The sequence below is a fragment of the Myxocyprinus asiaticus genome, chromosome 36 (genome assembly GCF_019703515.2).
Source record: "Myxocyprinus asiaticus isolate MX2 ecotype Aquarium Trade chromosome 36, UBuf_Myxa_2, whole genome shotgun sequence".
NCBI classification, from domain to species: Eukaryota; Metazoa; Chordata; class Actinopteri; order Cypriniformes; family Catostomidae; genus Myxocyprinus; species Myxocyprinus asiaticus.
The window spans coordinates 26,402,875-26,421,494 of NC_059379.1; the positions used below are offsets into that span (position 1 = coordinate 26,402,875).

The following is an 18,620-nucleotide window of genomic DNA, read 5'->3' on the forward strand; positions in this document are numbered from 1 at the left end:
TAAATTTCGGTAAGCAGATACTGATTTTTGCTAAATAAAAGTCGACCTACTCTTTCCGATTTCACTGTGAAATTCTGCTGGGTGGGAAATGTTGGATGTCAGTGAGTCGGCATACTGTCGCAGATCCTAGGGTGCCGGAACTTTCGAAAACAGCATGCTGACATCCTGTGTGATCATGTTGACAAGAGGCACAAAACTAGCAGAATGTTGGAGACTGGTTGACAATGGTCACATATACATTCATTGTACTAAACTATTTGACCACAGAATTCCACGATTAAACAATCAGTATCAAGTCTTCCAAAGTGCTGCGTAATGAAGACTTTTACACATGGACACTCAAGCAGTGGAGTGTCAGCTGCCCTGATGAGATGCACTCCACCAAAAACAAAGCAAAAAATTAAGCAACAGGCCCACAAATATTTTTTAAAACAGGATGTAGGGCTCTGATAAACACAGCTCCTGGCTTTTAAACAAATCTTCCTTGCAGTGTGTGGTCCTCCTGTGCCTGGGAGGGAGGTGCTCATAAATGTAAGAGGTGGGCCGTTAATCGACGCTGATGTGAGTGTGTCTCAGAGATGGTTCTGTGTGAGAGGAAATGAAAAATTTGTCATCATTTATTCGCCCTCATTTATTCCGAAACCTGTATTACTACTGTGGAACACAAAATGAGTTATTTATAGCAGAACACTCAAGCTGCTCTTTTCCATTCAGTGAAAGTGTATGGTGACCTTGGCTGTCAAGCAACATTTTTAGTGAGTAACAACTTAAATTTCAGCCTGTTCATTATACAAAGCAATCATATGGCTTTAAAAGACTTGGAATACAGCACATTAATTGTGGACTAATTATGATGTCCTTTTTGGAGCTTGACAGCCCCTGGTCCCCATCAACTTTCATTGAATGGAAAAAGCAGCTCAGACATTCTGTTAAATGTCTCCATTGTGACAGAATTTTTATTTTGGGGTGAACTATCCCTTTAAAGGAGTGAAGGGGATGCAGCATCTGCCTGTCCTACTATATATGATGTGTTCCTTCTCCGGACACAGATTAATACGTGATTTCTCCAGCTTCACTCATGATGAGTCATTATCTCTTCCTCTCTATCTCTTTCTCTCTCTCCCTTCCTCCCTGCCTCCACCCACAGTCCTGCAGTTGAGACTCCAGCAGAGGAGGACACGAGAGCAACTCGCAGACCAGGGCATCATGCCTCGTGAGTAATACCTCTATACTTCCCTGGACTTGTACCCCTCCACTTTAACAAAAACAGGCTTCGGTGGGTGGGTTTGTGAAACAGCCCAAACCTGCCTAAGATGGTCTTAACTGGTCTCCCAGCCCAGTGGCGAATGGTGCTTTTCAAAAGTGGGAAAGCACAGACTATTGTTTTTGGTGTCTGCTGCTCTCAAAGCTGCTCTTCTTAAACTGTGAAATTTCTAAACGAAAATAATTAACTCAAAACTTTTTTTGCAACACAAAACAGGCAAAACATCTGATTATAAAAGCTGAAATAAATGTGTTACATCAAATAATAACTACATGTGTATCTCTGAGACGTCAAACACTCGTCAACAGCGGTGATTTTACATTTCATATGTTGTCAATCACGTATCACCATTTCAATTATTGGACATTTATTGAAAAGACCGCCCATTTGAGAGCTCAACCAATCATCACATTGAGAAACCGGGCTTCCAGGCAGGACAAAAATGCATTGATTGAGGGCCCAATGTTTAATAGACAAATAATGCCAATGAAGCTCCCATAGACTCCCAGAGAAGCACGGTGTCCAGGCAAGCCTCTGTAAGAGCCTCTAATCCAATTAACATCATTCTTTTGCCTCCTTGATTTGAATGGTACAGGTGTCTGCCATAGACTCCCATTAAAGCATGAACAGCACAATAGTGATGTACATACGTACATTAAACCTGGTATTGCTGCATTTCTTATGAAATTATAAGGGAAGCCATTTGAGGAATTTTGGCCACTTTTCAACTGGTCTGGCTGGGAGCCAACCAGCCAAACACAAGCTCGGCCAGGCTGGGAGACCACCATGTGAACACCAGATTGGCCAAGTTGGGAGACCAGCTAAGCCATCTTAAACCAGCTATGACCAGAAAACCACCCATTTTAATTATTATTTTTTATTTTATTTTTCTGCAGGAAGGCCTCCCATTGGGGGCCAAATCCCACTTAAAAAAAACATTTTAAACCAGCCTACGCTGGTTTAAACTGGTCCTAGCTGGCTTTAGCTGGTCTACCAGCCTGGCCAAGCTGGAAAGTGCGCAAAATCCCTCTAAGACCAGCAAAAATGACACAGGTAGGCACGTGCTAATATGACAAATGAGCGAAGGAAAAGGCTGCTGTAAGCTGATCCACGTTGTGCTGCTTTAAATTAAGTGCTCCTCACACGTTTCTGTTGCACTGTCAGCCAGCCTACAGGCTGACCTCACTGGAATGCTCTTGTGCTGAAGAGGTGATCTGGGCCCTGTGCGAGTCAGCTGCACCACAATTACACCAACAACACCTGTTAACATTTAAATAGAAGAGCCACTTTCATATGAGCTGCAGTTGGCCACCTATGCATACTGGGCACAAAAACCTTGAAGATTTAATCTGCCTATTTAAATGACTGTAAGGCGATAAGAACGGGCTAACAGATAATAAACAGATGATCAAGCAAAACAGCATCTCTTTTTACCTGAAAATGAGATCATGGACACAATTTAGGCTTCCTTATTAGAAAATCATTAGGTCTTGTGAAGAACAACACAGACACACTTTTCAGTAGACTGAGGTCTGGTCGATATTTCAGCTTTATTTGGCCAAGAACCACCTACTTAGAAAGATATAGTTTCACTGACATGTTAAGCAACCAACCACTGTTTTTTGTTTTGTTTTGGTTTTTATTGTTTTTTTATGTGCTGTTGTGGCATGGATTTTCGAAAATAGCTGAGACCACAATATTAGACAGGAGTGGGGGGAAAACTACATCTCTACAAATGGTTGTACAGAAAACTAAATTTTTTTCTAATATCTGAAAGATTTGATGCTACTAACCTGCAAACTTTGGCAAATCCAGAGATTATTTCATTTTCAAAAGTGCTCATTGTCTCAATGAGTATCTGTGCCTTTAGTATCGCTAAACACAACTTTGTTTCCAAGTAGACTAATAAGGAAACCTGTGTCCTTACACCCGGAAGAGCTTGCCAGTTAGTACAAGTGTTTTCCATTTTTGAGAGCAATATGTACAAGATGATCAGCGAAAGGACCTCAGATGGGACTGTGGATGTGTTTGAGGCTAAAAGTAACTTTTCAGAAGTTTTTAAACAAAGTCTCATATAATGAAAGTTGCATTGTAAGATAAGTCAAAGTTAAACACCCAAAGATATTAAAGAAAACAGGGCCGCATGCCTATCTATCTGCTAAAATATACTGCAGCCTTATTGGTGAATCTAATATTCTGCTTTAGGTTTAATAAATATACCGATATTCCTGATAGACTACTATTGTAACTGTGTCACAGGTTACCTACTGTATATTTTCACTTGTGATAAGGTGTTTTAAATAAGCAGTTGAAATATACGGCTGGCCCAGCTTTAGATAACCTGGCATAAGTGTGCACAGGAGAAGAATCAGCTGCCAGCTAGGCTCTATCAATTTCAGGGAGTCTGCCGGAGATAAAAATCCGCCCAAAAATGTGATTGGCTAGTCTGTGGTCCTTAAAAAAGAATTTTCAATGGCTGTTTATCTTTTTATGGCAGACAAGGGGCCAACAAAGTCAGATAAACAGTTTTTTAGGCATTTAAATAGGTGCTATACACTAGCCTAAATGCATGTCGATAAAGCGATATCTGCATAATAGCATACATGTTACAAAAATGAATGTTTTCTCGTTTAATCACCTTGTCTTGTGGATCTGACGTAGATAGCCCCTTTTTATTGCCCATCACTGTCAGGGTTTTTTTTTTTCGTGACCCCAAGCACTATTTTGCGACATCTGTTCATGTGTTTGTTTTATTTTATATCTCACTGCTTTTTGAGAGTCAGTCCAACAAAAAGTAGATCTAATTCAACCTCTAGCACACTATATTTCCCATATATCATAATGCACTTTACATTTTAAAGGGCTGTGTAAGACTGGAATTATGCAATCTGTTGCATTCCTTTGTGGAGGTGATATTTCAATCTTTCCTCTGCTTTTTGAGAGGATGGACTACACATATGCCCTGTGTATACATTTCCCTGAGAACATCTGATCTTTATTAGACACTTGAAAGCAGCAGTAAGGCCTCTCAGGGTTGTTTGGCGTGTGGCTGAGGAGGAGTCAGCAAGATGGACATCTTGGCTTTAGTGTTTGGCTTGTACATGGGCTATTCTCTGTCTGGACTAAAGGATTATGGAGACTTCTCATTCCACAATGTGTTACTTCAAACAGCTTTTTTTACACTCATTTGTGGTAATGTAATTAAAATATCTCTGTGCAACTTGAAACTTTTAGGTCTCACTTTCCTGTAAAAATCTTTGAAATTAAAAACAATATGCATGTAAACATAACACTCACAGCGACAGATCGTAACATCATATGTCTGGTCAAATCTTATGAAAGAAGTCAAGAACATGTCCGGGTCAAATCTGTTCCCAAATTCAAAAGAGTAAGTAATAAGTAATAGCATTTTGCATGAAGTATTGCAAGTATGAAGGTACTGTGAATTTGGGCAGTGGTGTTTAATTGTCATGACAGCACTCTCAAAATACAAAAAAATTTCTTAATGGTTGCATAAATATTTTTATTTTTATTTTTTATTTTTTCTTGTTTATACCTTGTTTTGGGGGTGAAATGTGACCTTGACATGTTTGCTGGTAATTTACCCATCTTTGTTTATTTATTTTTTTCCAGGACATACAAGTACAATATTTTGTAGACTGGAGATTACTTAAAGTACGCAAAATCAGAAGAAGACCAGACAAATTAGAATTTATGAATATGTGTATTCTACGAAGTAATACCTGCAGTGCTTACCAGTCCCTCAAATAAATAATAATATAATAATAAGCCACAGAAAAGAAATATAAGGCCAAAATATATTTGAAACATAAAATACAGCTAGATTATATATTTTTTTATAATTATATGTTACCAGGGTTGGGAGGGTTACTTTTGAAATGTATTCCACTACAGATTACAGAATACATGCTGTAAAATGTAATTTGTAATGTATTCCGTTAGATTACTCAAGGACAGTAATGTATTCTAAATACTTTGGATTACTTCTTCAGCACTGGTAGATTTTTTCACTTGTTTTGACTATAAAAACTCTGCCAGTACAGTAAGACAAAATACACACGTTAAAAATACATTCTCTGAAAAACATAAATATCTTATGCAGTGTTGTTTCTAAAACAAGATCAATCAAACTGATCTTGTTTTAAGGATTTTTAGATATTTCTACAGGAAAACAATACAAAAATTATCATCAAGAATATGATTTTGTATACACATATTATGTATACATCATGATGGCGCCGCGGATGGCCGCCTCGGTGTGGAGCGCTTCTATTGTTTTGTTGTTTTTGTTTGTTTGTCCTGTGTTTAGTAATCTTTTTCCAGTCAGTTTTACCAGAGACGAACTGCTGAACATTCGACAGCATATACCAGTCAATCTTTTCCCGGATTTTGAATATTCGGACGTTTTGTTTGACAAGAGACGCGCTATGAGACGCAAGTGAGGGAGACGAGCAGGCACGCTGGTCAAACTCCGTCGGCATGGCTTTCGAATAACGCTGCCGAGCATTCATCTTGCGAATCTCCGCTCTCTCCCTAACAAAACAGACAAACTACTTCTCCTCACCCGCACAAACAAGGACTTTTCAACCTCTGCTGCCTTGTGCTTCACAGAAACCTGGCTGAGTGAAGCCATTCCGGACAGCACATTACATCTGCTGGGCTTTCAGCTGTTCAGAGCAGATCGCATCGTGGAGTTAACAGGGAAAACGAGAGGCGGTGGAACATGCTTTTACATCAATGAAAGTTGGTGTACAGATGTAACAACGTTAAAGAAGATGCGCTGTCCTAATTTGGAAGTGCACTTTATTAACTGTAAGCCTTTCTACTCGCCGCGGGAGTTTTCCTCGTTTATTCTGGTGAGTGTGTATATCGCCAGATGCCAAACAAGTGTTTGAACACAGCGCTGCAACAGCTGGCTGATCAAATCACAGACACAGAACAACAATACCCAGACTCAGTTATTATTATTCTTGGGGATTTTAACAAAGCAAACCTCACACGTGAACTGCCCAAATACAGACAGCACATTACATGCCCCACCAGAGACAGAAATATACTGGATCACTGCTACACAACAATAAAGGATGCATATCGCTCTGTTCCTAGATCAGCTTTGGGACTCTCTGATCACTGTCTGGTTCATCTTCTTCCAACCTACAGACAGAAATTAAAATCTGCTAAGCCTGTATTAAGGACTGTAAAAATATGGACCAACGAAGCAGAGCTGGAACTACAAGCCTGCTTTGACTGCACTGATTGGAGTGTTTTTGAGGCTGCAGCCACAGACCTGGATGAGCTCACAGATACTGTTACCCATATATCAGTTTCTGTGAGGATATGTGCATTCCTACTAGGACTTATTTAACATTTAACAATGACAAACCATGGTTTACAGCGGAACTCAGGCAACTTCATCAGGCGAAAGAGGATGCTTACAGAGTTGGGGATAAAGTCTTGTACAATCAGGCCAGGAACGACCCTGCATCAGTGTGGAGTGGCATGAAACAACTTACGAATTACAGGACTCCTACCCCCAACCCTGTAGGGAACCAACAACTGGCTGATGACCTTAATGTGTTCTACTGCAGATTTGAAAGGCCCAATCTCACACCCCACACCCACTCTGACCTTCACTTCACACAAACACCAACACCTCCTGCAACCCCCCTCCTCCCCCCTCCTGCTACTCAACCTGCACTTAAGATCTGTGAAGATGATGTGAGCCGTGTCTTTCGAAAACAAAGGATAAGGAAAGCACAAGGCCCAGATGGCGTTTCACCTGCATGTCTTAGATCCTGTGCTAACCAGCTGGCCCCCATCTTCACACAGATCTTCAATAGATCACTGGAGCAGTGTGAAGTGCCATGCTGCTTCAAACATTCCACTATCATCCCCATCCCAAAGAAACCAAAAATCACAGGACTTAATACTACAGACCTGTCGCCCTGATGTCTGTGGTCATAAAATCATTTAAGATACTGGTGTTGGACCACCTGAAGGACATCACTGGACCCTTTCTAGATCCCCTTCAATTTGCTTATCGAGCAAACAGGTCTATGGATGATGCAGTCAACATGGGTTTGCATCATATCCTGCAACATCTGGACAGACCAGGAACATATGCAAGGATCCTTTTTGTGGACTTCAGTTCGGCTTTCAACACCATCATCCCAGCTATTCTCCGGACTAAATTACACCAACTCTCTGTTCCCACGTCTATCTGTCAGTGGATTACCAGCTTTCTGACAGACAGGCAGCAGCTTGTGAGACAGGAGAAATTCATTTCCAGCACCTGTACAATCAGTACTGATGCCCCCCAGGGATGTGTGCTCTCCCCACTACTCTTCTCCCTCAACACCAACGACTGCATTGCCAAGGACCCCTCTGTCAAGCTCCTGAAGTTTGCAGATGACACCACTGTCATCAGCCTCATCCAAGATGACGATGAGTCTGCATACATAAGGGAGGTTAAACAGCTGGCTGTCTGGTGCAGTCAAAACAATCTGGAGCTGAACACGCTCAAAACAGTGGAGATGATGGTGGACTTTAGGAGGAACACCCCAACACTGACCCCCCTCACCATTCTAAACAGCAGCAGTGGACCTCACAGGACCTGAAGTGGGAGACCCACATTGACTCCATTGTGAAAAAGGCCCAGCAGAGGTTGTACTTCCTTCGCCAGTTGAGGAAGTTCAACCTGCCACAGGCGCTGCTGATACAGTTCTACTCAGCGGTCATTGAGTATGTCCTCTGCACTTCAATAACTATCTGGTTTGGTTCAGCTACGAAATCAGACATCAGAAGACTACAAAGGACAGTTCGGACTGCTGAGAGGATTATTGGTTATCCCCTGCCCCCCTTCAAGAACTATACACATCCAGAGTGAGGAAAAAGGCTGGAAAAATCATTCTGGACCCCACTCACCCTGCCCACTACCTTTTTGAACTGTTGCCTTCTGGCCGACGCTTCAGAGCTCTGAGCACCAGAACCATCAGGCACGGAAAAGTTTTTTCCCCCCAGGCTATCCATCTCATGAACAGTTAAAACTGCCCCTTTGAGCAATAATTAATGTGCAATACACAGCTTAGTCTTTTTATATTATCCAACACATCCTACCTCTTCTGCCATTACATTCCCTTGCACTGTACATAACCGATTTGTATTTAGATTTGCACTACGTATGTGTATGTGTGTGTGTATGTATGTATGTATGTATGTATGTATATGTATGTATATATATATTCATATATGTGTATATATGTGTGTGTGTATGTATGTGTATATGTATGTATATGTGTATGTGTATGTGTATGTATGTGTGTGTGTGCGTGTGTGTGTATATATATATATATATATATATACAGGTGCATCTCATTAAATTAGAATGTCATGGAAAAGTTCATTTATTTCAGTAATTCAACTCAAATTGTGAAACTCGTGTATTAAATAAATTCAATGCACACAGACTGAAGTAGTTTAAGTCTTTGGTTCTTTTAATTGTGATGATTTTGGCTCACATTTAACAAAAACCCACCAATTCACTATCTCAAAAAATTAGAATATGGTGACATGCCAATCAGCTCATCAACACAAAACACCTGCAAAGGTTTCCTGAGCCTTCAAAATGGTCTCTCAGTTTGGTTCACTAGGCTACACAATCATGGGGAAGACTGCTGATCTGACAGTTGTCCAGAAGACAATCATTGACACCCTTCACAAGGAGGGTAAGCCACAAACATTCATTGCCAAAGAAGCTGGCTGTTCACAGAGTGCTGTATCCAAGCATGTTAACAGAAAGTTGAGTGGAAGGAAAAAGTGTGGAAGAAAAAGATGCACAACCAACCGAGAGAACCGCAGCCTTATGATCATCAAGCAAAATCGATTCAAGAATTTGGGTGAACTTCACAAGAAATGGACTGAGGCTGGGGTCAAGGCATCAAGAGCCACCACACACAGACGTGTCAAGGAATTTGGCTACAGTTGTCGTATTCCTCTTGTCAAGCCACTCCTGAACCACAGACAACGTCAGAGGCGTCTTACCTGGGCTAAGGAGAAGAAGAACTGGACTGTTGCCCAGTGTTCCAAAGTCCTCTTTTCAGATGAGAGCAAGTTTTGTATTTCATTTGGAAACCAAGGTCCTAGAGTCTGGAGGAAGGGTGGAGAAGCTCATAGCCCAAGTTGCTTGAAGTCCAGTGTTAAGTTTCCACAGTCTGTGATGATTTGGGGTGCAATGTCATCTGCTGGTGTTGGTCCATTGTGTTTTTTGAAAACCAAAGTCACTGCACCCGTTTACCAAGAAATTTTGGAGCACTTCAGGCTTCCTTCTGCTGACCAGCTTTTTAAAGATGCTGATTTCATTTTCCAGCAGGATTTGGCACCTGCCCACACTGCCAAAAGCGCCAAAAGTTGGTTAAATGACCATGGTGTTGGTGTGCTTGACTGGCCAGCAAACTCACCAGACCTGAACCCCATAGAGAATCTATGGGGTATTGTCAAGAGGAAAATGAGAAACAAGAGACCAAAAAATGCAGATGAGCTGAAGGCCACTGTCAAAGAAACCTGGGCTTCCATACCACCTCAGCAGTGCCACAAACTGATCACCTCCATGCCACGCCGAATTGAGGCAGTAATTAAAGCAAAAGGAGCCCCTACCAAGTATCGAGTACATATACAGTAAATGAACATACTTTCCAGAAGGCCAACAATTCACTAAAAATGTTTTTTTTAATGGTCTTATGATGTATTCTAATTTTTTGAGATAGTGAATTGGTGGGTTTTTGTTAAATGTGAGCAAAATCATCACAATTAAAAGAACCAAAGACTTAAACTACTTCAGTCTGTGTGCACTGAATTTATTTAATACACGAGTTTCACAATTTGAGTTGAATTACTGAAATAAATGAACTTTTCCACGACATTCTAATTTATTGAGATGCACCTGTATATATATATATATATATATATATATATATATATATATATATATATATATATATATATATATATAGTCTATTGTGTATTCTATATATACTTTTTTCTTTTCAATATTTATCTATTTTTTATTCAATTTTTAAAGTCTTGTTGCTGTTTTTGTATTGTTGTGTACTGGAAGCTCCTGTCACCAAGACAAATTCCTTGTATGTGTAAGCATACTTGGCAATAAAGCTCATTCTGATTCTGATTCTGATTTTTGCCCAAATATCAAAAGTCTTACTAGAAAAAAAGAAATTATGATCCAACGTGAATTTTCTTGATAAAAAAATATGATCGTGCCTGGTAACATGTGCATGTAAAATGGCTAGAAATAGCATTTTAGCTTAGCGTAAAGCTGACAATTTACACAAGTTTTATTTCTATTTCTTCTGCTCCAAACTTACTTCAAACGTACTTCTCTGTCTGCTCGTATGAATGTAACACATCATAAGAAAGTGTTTCACTGCTGTTCAAACGCACTTTGGATTGCATCATTTATATGTATAAATATTTTCCATCTGAAATGACTAAATATTAAACAAATAATCTCTTCAGTAATCAAAATACTTTTTGAATGTAACTGTATTCTAATTACCAATGATTAGGGAATGTGCATAAAACACATAGATTAAATCGACTGGAAGTTTCTTGAGCATCGGCCAAATGATTTAATTTAATTTGTAAATATAGTGAAAATGTTCCATCAAAAGAGATTCTTGCTGAAATGTATTTTAAAAAATAAATTTCTGACAATATTTGTATATTTTGATTTTAAAATTGATATATATTTGCATTGATATATATATATATATATATATATATATATATATATATATATATATACTACCGTTCAAAAGTTTAGGGTCATTTATTCTTTATTTTTATTTTATTTTTAAATTTCACATTTTAGAATAATAGTAAAGTCATCACAACTATGGAATAATAGAAATGGAAATATGGGAATTATGTTGTGACTAAAAAAATCCAAAATATATCAAAATTATGTTATATTTTAGCATCTTCAAAGTGGCCACACTTTGCCTAGATTTTGCAGAAATGTACTCTTGACATTTTCTCAACCAACTTCTTGAGGTTGGCTTTTTAAACAGTATTGAAAGAGTTCCCATCTATATGCTGGGCACTTAGTGGCTGCTTTTCTTAATTATTCGGTCCAAGTCATCCATTTCAAAAACTTTATTTTTTTAAATACAATTTTAGTTTTGTAATTAAATAAATTAATATGTTGGCACAATTATATTTTTGTCTACAAAACTAATTTCAAACATTTAAGCATACGCCTTCAGATCAAAAGGTTTTTAAGATCATGACAAACATTTCAGGCAAGTGACCCCAAACTTTTGACCGGTAGTGTGTGTGTGTATATATATATATATATATATATATATATATATATATGTATCCTCAGCAAAAAAAGAAACGTCCTCTTTCAACTGCTTTTATTTTCAGCAAATTTAACATGTGTAAATATTTGTATGAACATAAAAAGATTCAACAACTAAGACATAAACTGAATAAGTTTCACAGACATGTGACTAACAGAAATGGAATAATGTGTCCCTGAACAAAGGGGGGGTCAAAATCAAAATTAACAGTCAGTATCTGGTGTGGCCACCAGCTGCATTAAGTACTGCAGTGCATCTCCTCCTCATGGACTGCACCAGATTTGCCAATTCTTGCTGTGAGATGTTACCCCACTCTTCCACCAAGGCACTTGCAAGTTCCCGGACATTTCTGGAGGGAATGGCCCTAGCCCTCACCCTCCGATCCAACAGGTCCCAAACGAGATTGAGATCCGGGCTCTTCGTTGGCCATGGCAGATTCTGACATTCCTGTCTTGCAGGAAATCATGCACAGAATGAGCAGTATGGCTGGTGGCATTGTCATGCTGGAGGGTCATGTCAGGATGAGCCTGCAGGAAGGGTACCGTATGAGGGAGGAGGATGTCTTCCCTGTAATGCACAGCATTGAGATTACCTGCAATGACAACAAGCTCAGTCCGATGATGCTGTGACACACTGCCCCAGACCATGACGGACCCTCCACCTCCAAATTGATCCCACTCCAGAGTACAGGCCTAGGTGTAACGCTCATTCCTTCGACGATAAATGCGAGTCCCACCATCACCCCTGGTGAGACAAAACGACTCGTCAGTAAAGAGCACTTTTTGCCAGTCATGTCTGGTCCAGCGAAGGTGGGTTTGTGCCCATAGGCAACATTGTTGCCAGTGATGTCTGGTAAGGACCTGCCTTACATGAGGCCTACAAGTCCTCAGTCCAGCCTCTCTCAGCCTATTGCGAACAGTCTGAGCACTGATGGAGGGATTGTGCGTTCCTGGTGTAACTCGGGCAGTTGTTGTTGCCATCCTGTACCTGTCCCGCAGGTGTGATATTCGGATGTACCGATCCTGTGCAGGTGTTGTTACATGTGGTCTGTCACTGCGAGGATGATCAACTGTCCTTCCTGTCGCCCTGTAGTACTGTCTTAGGCGTCTCACAGTACGGGCATTGCAATTTATTGCCCTGGCCACATCTGCAGTCCTCATGCCTCCATGCAGCATGCCTAAGGCACGTTCACGCAGATAAGCAGGGACTCTGGGCATCTTTTTTTTGGTGTTTTTCAGAGTCAATAGAAAGGTTTCTTTAGTGTGCTAACTTTTTATAACTGTGGCCTTAATTGCCTACTGTCTGTAAGCTGTTAGTGTCTTAACGACCGTTCCACAGGTACATGTTCATTAATTGTTTATGGTTCATTGAACAAGCATGGAAAACATTGTTTAAACCCTTTACAATAAAGATCTGTAAAGTTATTTGGATTTTTACAAAATGATCTTTAAAATACAGTGTCCTGAAAAAGGGACGTTTCTTTTTTTGCTGAGTTAATATATAAATTGATAAAAAAAAAAACACTTTCCCACTTTCTTTTCTCTTATGTGACAAGTTCAGATCACATTTCCAGAAACTTCTCGTCCTGTGACCAATTAAGCTCATAGTTCAAAGCGTTCATGCAGCATTGCCATCAGAAAAAAAGTTTCAGAACTAAGATAAAAAACTGCAACATATCCAAAACCTGGGCAATGACCCCCCCCCCCCCCAGCACGTTTTCTTCAGAGAGATTAGAACTCAAAAACATATATGTATAAAAAATAACTCACTTATATCTCCAATGAAAAGTATTTCACACTGTATCAGCAGCAGACAAAAACTCAGCTCAGATCAGCTTTGACAGAATAATGTCCGTATACTTATTTCCGGATTTCAGTGGCAATTAAGCTCCAGGACACAGTAACACAGTTTCACTCAAAAGAGGCAAACACTGCAGGATAACTCATAGCATTTGCATATACTCAGGGACACAACGGCACTTTTCGCCATCTTCCGAGACACACATTGGTTAACTTTCACTACCCAGTCGTTCCGACAGCGAAAAAACTTGACAGCACAAGCTCGGTCCAGCTTCTCAACAGCTCCCATCGACACTTGTCAGCACTGTCCATAGAAAACATGGAAAAACGGGCTCCTTTCACTTTGAGCACTCTCTGCTCTCACCGCATGCTTCAACCACATTTTTTCTCCTCTGACCCCTCTTCTGGTCTCTCTCTTCCGGACACTTTCTCTTCCGGTCTCTTACGTGCCACAGTTCCACAAAGCACAATTTCAGAATAAAAGTCCTTGAATATTAACATAGTCCTCCACACATGGTATTACTATAGTAATATTGTAGAAGCCATGTTATTTGGAGGAAGCCATAGTTAACCATGGTGTTACTACAGTAATATGGTGTTCATATAGTAACCATGTTTAATTTTGTGGTTTGGTTTTACTACAAAATAAAATGGTGATACTATGGTAACTGAAGTAAAGCATGGTTAATTTTTATAAGGGAAGGTTAGGGTTAGGTTTAGGGGTAGGGGTTGGTGTAGGGTGTCTGTGGGACTCTACAGGGGTGCAAATAGCATCTAAAATTATTTGAACTCAGCGTTTAAAAAAATGCTTTTTGCTGCTCTTTACAACTAGTGCAAATACCCTCTACCTTGATTTTATGATTTCATTGTTTGTTCTGAAAAGGTTTATTTTATGCTATTTGATTACTACACATTGTTTGTAATGACTTTGGGTTAACAGATTTAAATGTGGATTTAGCATTTTGATTTGATCTGAACAAACTCTCTCTCTCTCTCTCTCTCTCTCTCTGTGTGTGTGTGTGTGTGTGTGTGTGTGTATTGAACTTTGTGGCATGAGTCATCACTTTCAAAGCAGTAGGTGACTGTAAGCAGGGCTCGAGTTCGGGGGGGATGCGAGGGAATGCCATCCCCCTTGTTGCAAAAAATACCAAAAACCATCCCCCTTTCAAAACCACCATCCCCCCTTACCATCACTTTTAGATCAATTGTGTCATGTATTAATTAGAACTAATCATGATATCAAATATATAATGCTCTACATTTGATAAATAACAGATTTTAAATATTGGCGATTAGCCGATCAGAATTAGATTTCGATATGTTTGGGGTTGCCAGATTTCAAGAGATGAAATCCCCCAATCAGATCTTTACACTTACACAGTTTGAAAATATTCTGCCAGTGTGATGCTTTACTTGTGCAATTTGGCAACCTTGAGTGTGCAAACTCTCTCACTGACTACATTTACGTGGACACCAGAAAGCGGTTTATTGCGACAAAGCAGGTTATTGCGAGAAAACAGCGTTCCTGTTTACATGCACTGCATATGTGGCATACTCTTTACTCCTGTATATATGCGGCTCGATCAGTAAGCAGCTTTCTCCACAGCAACATAATTTTCCCACGACGCTTGTGTAAATAACAAACATGGGATACGAGGAAGACTTTGCTATTTTATTCTCCGATGCTTTGCTTTATTTCCAGATATTCCAGAGTTGCTGCTGTGTTTGTTTCCTTCACTTTCTATTGTGAACTTCAGCTGAATTGCGCTGCAATAGTTGAATTTCCCTCTTACATAAAAACTCAGGGATTTCCCCAATGTATGAGCGCATATATACGAACATGAGGGACTGTCGATATTTTAAATTGGTGTGTATAAATGAGTATAGTTTATAGTGTATGTGTAATTTCCCAGTGTACTTCCAGAAATGTTGAATTCTTTCCACTGTGTTGAAATGTTGTTGGGCCCTTTCGTATGACGTTTGTCATCCCGATCTGTTCCATGCATGCACACTCTTCAAACACCCATCAGAACACAGCTGATGCATTTAATGGCAACATTAACCTGTGTTCTCAGAGAGAAACCTAGCTGTGTTAAACCGCTTTCTCTTAATCCCTTTAACGCCGTAAAGAAATTGTTTACATGACGTTTCAGAATGCTGCTTTCTGCTAAAACCCTGGAATAAACTGTTTTATTAAGTGCATGTAAAAGTGGTCACTGCGAAAAGGCGCCGGTTTTCTGAAAACACCGGCAAAAAGGTATGTCGGAGTTTAGCAAGATGGGTTGACTTGTCCTTCCTATTGTTCACATAAAACTTACGCCACTAAATTTTAAAATGTTTTGCGGACTTGCAAAAATGGCCAAGAGAGTAGTTAGAAGAAAATCTTTCTTTAAAAAGACAATTTTTTGTTAAAAAACAATTTTCGCCTTTTGTGTGTAGAACAACTTTTTGCACCACTGTTGAAGCAACCTTCATAGAAACAGCCCAAACTTCCATTAGCCAACTAGTTTGGTTATTGGAGTAGAAAAAATGCATGTATATCTGTTTCTTTCATGATCATAACGTGGATTCTATTCACAAAATCAATCAGAAAAAATACAACAACAGAGCGTAACAGGTGTATATTATAGCCATGTGTAAGGGTCAGTGATGTGACGCTCATTTTTTTGTCCAGATCTATTAAACTAAAAATACATAAAAATGCAAAACATTTATTTGAATACACCTCTGCTATGATGATCAATTTTTTATTTATTTTTTATTTTAAGTTGTATTGATATTTCTTCAGGGGCTTAAAGTAAAAAAAATATATATATAAAAAAAATGTTTCCAGAAACAGTAAAAAAAAAAAAAAGTTAAATTCTTAAAATAATAAATGTTGGCATGACTTGTGCAGATAATCTTTAGTGTTATTTCTTAAAAAAAAAAAAAAAAAAAAAAAATAAGCAATGAAACAATTGTTTTAAAATATGATTCATTTTTAAAAATGCTTTTGTCCACCAAATCAAAGTCATGTGGGTTAACCAACATGTATTTGTTTATTATGTTGACCATAAAAACCATAAAACATAGCTGACAACTTGAGACCCTTAAGACAGTGTGAAGTTTAAAAGAAAAAAAACCATCTGATTTTATTTTTTTTATTTTTATGAAAAGGCACATTTTGTTCAGGTCATGTGGTGTAACCCTGAGAAAACGTCTTGATATTTTTGATTAAAAAAAAATAAAGGTTTGACGCCACCATCCCCCTTGAAATTCACTGACTGTAAGCACTTACAGAGAGAGTGTGGCCTGTGTCAGAAGGACTGTGGAAGAATGTAATGTTACATCTCTATTTAATGGCAGATTAGCAGGATCCATTTATCTGGACTAGTTAAGCCTCAATAACAATGATTTGTTTAAAGATGTGTAAAAATGTTCTCTGTTAAAATTCTTTCTTGAATTACATCTTGAGTCAACTATAAATAAGCCATTTGTCGTTTCACTTAAAGGTGTTATGCACTGTGACTCTGGGACAGTATCAAAACATTCTTTCTTTGAGCAACAATCCAGTCCTACACAGCAACACTGACTCGACCAATGGCATGACTTTGGGACGGGACTGTCTGTTTTTGGAATCTGTTTGAAAACAGTGATAATTTTTGCAATTCTAGACACTATTTTTGCAATTTGTCTGATGCTAGTGATGCAAAGATTACACACCTGAGTCCACCTTTAGAGATAGTTTTAGAGATAGAAGTGGATCATAACACATCTGTCATCATTTCAGCTTTCAAATGTAGATCTGTAGATATTACACTAACAAATATGTCTGACACAACAGATGACCATTTACGAGTGTGATGGATAGTGAAATGATTGTGGCAGTTTGTATAACCATGTGAACATAGATCTCTCTGTATAAATGATATAGCTACATTGTTATAGCTAGCTTTTTTTAAAGATTTGAAATTGTTTCCATGTTCTTCTTCTTGTGTTGTCTGTGTTCCTGATCCCTTCCTAATTGTATCCATATGTTTCTTGTTTGTCAATTACCCGTGTGTGTAATTACCACTCATGTAACTTGCTATTCAGTGGCTATAATGGTTAGTCTAAGTTTATTTCTTACAGTATTTTCCCAGTTCTATGTGTTTTGGATTCTTGTATCTTGTACTCGTTGAATAAAAGGATGCAAGAGAGTGCAATAGTGGGGTTTCAGAAGTAAAATCCCATTCATTTTCTCCATAGAGAAATGTAATGATAACATATAACACTTTCAAGACAGACCTGCTTAAAAAAGTCATGTAACTGAATAAGTCCTTCAAAACTGGACAAACCAGCGGACTAATCATCACATCTGAAATGTTGCTCTGGTCATCCTGAAATAAAGGTGTCCTGAAAATCCAAAGCCTGCATAGATTTTACAGAGCAAATAAGTCTAATACAAACTTGAACTGTGCCAAAGAGCAGGTTTATTGACACTTTGGAAAAATATATTATAGATCCACATGGTAAAGCCATAAGGAAGGAGGAACGCACACACATAGCACTCCTAGAACCGTGGGACGTGCTGTCGCTTCCAGACATGAGAAAGTTACAGTATTTACAGGGTTTTGTCTGTGTGTTCTAAACCGCGAGTATTATATTAATAAAAGATCTCACAGTGGCCACAATTTTTCCGGAAGTGACAGTTTTGTTCTTTTGAACACATGGGATAGAAAGCGACTTTATTTGCACAATCCCCTATAGAGAAAATGAATAGGAAAAATTACAGCCCCTGAAGAAAAGTGGCTGGTCACTGTTGTGCTCTTTTAGGTCCTATAACTCCTGCTTTCCTGAGATCCACATTACAGAAAACATGACTAGAACCATTAAACAAAACAAATGTTTTGTTAACAATAAAGACGTGTTGAATATCAATGTCAGGCTTATATATTGCTGAAATTATTATAGTACAACATGGCCTCTCACATGTCCCAACAACAATTTGGTGAACAAAAATTATAAAAATAAAATGAAAAAAAAGTTTCATTGGTCAATATTTCTTTGCAGCAGTCAGACTAGCATTTGGTTCAGAACTATAATTCAGCTTTATGAGAGATACACTGAGCCAGATCAGGTACTGGCAGAAATTATTTATGTAGGATTCATTGACAGCGTGTTCACCGACACCTTTACAGA

At 38.8% G+C, this 18,620-nt stretch overlaps 1 protein-coding gene across 11 annotated transcripts in view; it reads left to right on the forward strand.

Annotated features, from left to right (window-relative positions):
* Window positions 1-18,620, forward strand: part of LOC127427498 (myocardin-like) — a 212,819-nt gene that overhangs the window by 170,552 nt on the left and 23,647 nt on the right. For 8 of the 11 annotated variants that reach the window (XM_051675148.1, XM_051675152.1, XM_051675155.1 and 5 more), the window contains one exon: window positions 1,148-1,213. The exons of the other annotated variants lie outside the window; for them this stretch is intronic. In XM_051675148.1, coding sequence (XP_051531108.1) covers window positions 1,148-1,213 — 66 coding nt within the window. The remainder of the gene's footprint in view (window positions 1-1,147; window positions 1,214-18,620) is intronic. 11 annotated transcript variants of the gene reach the window in all.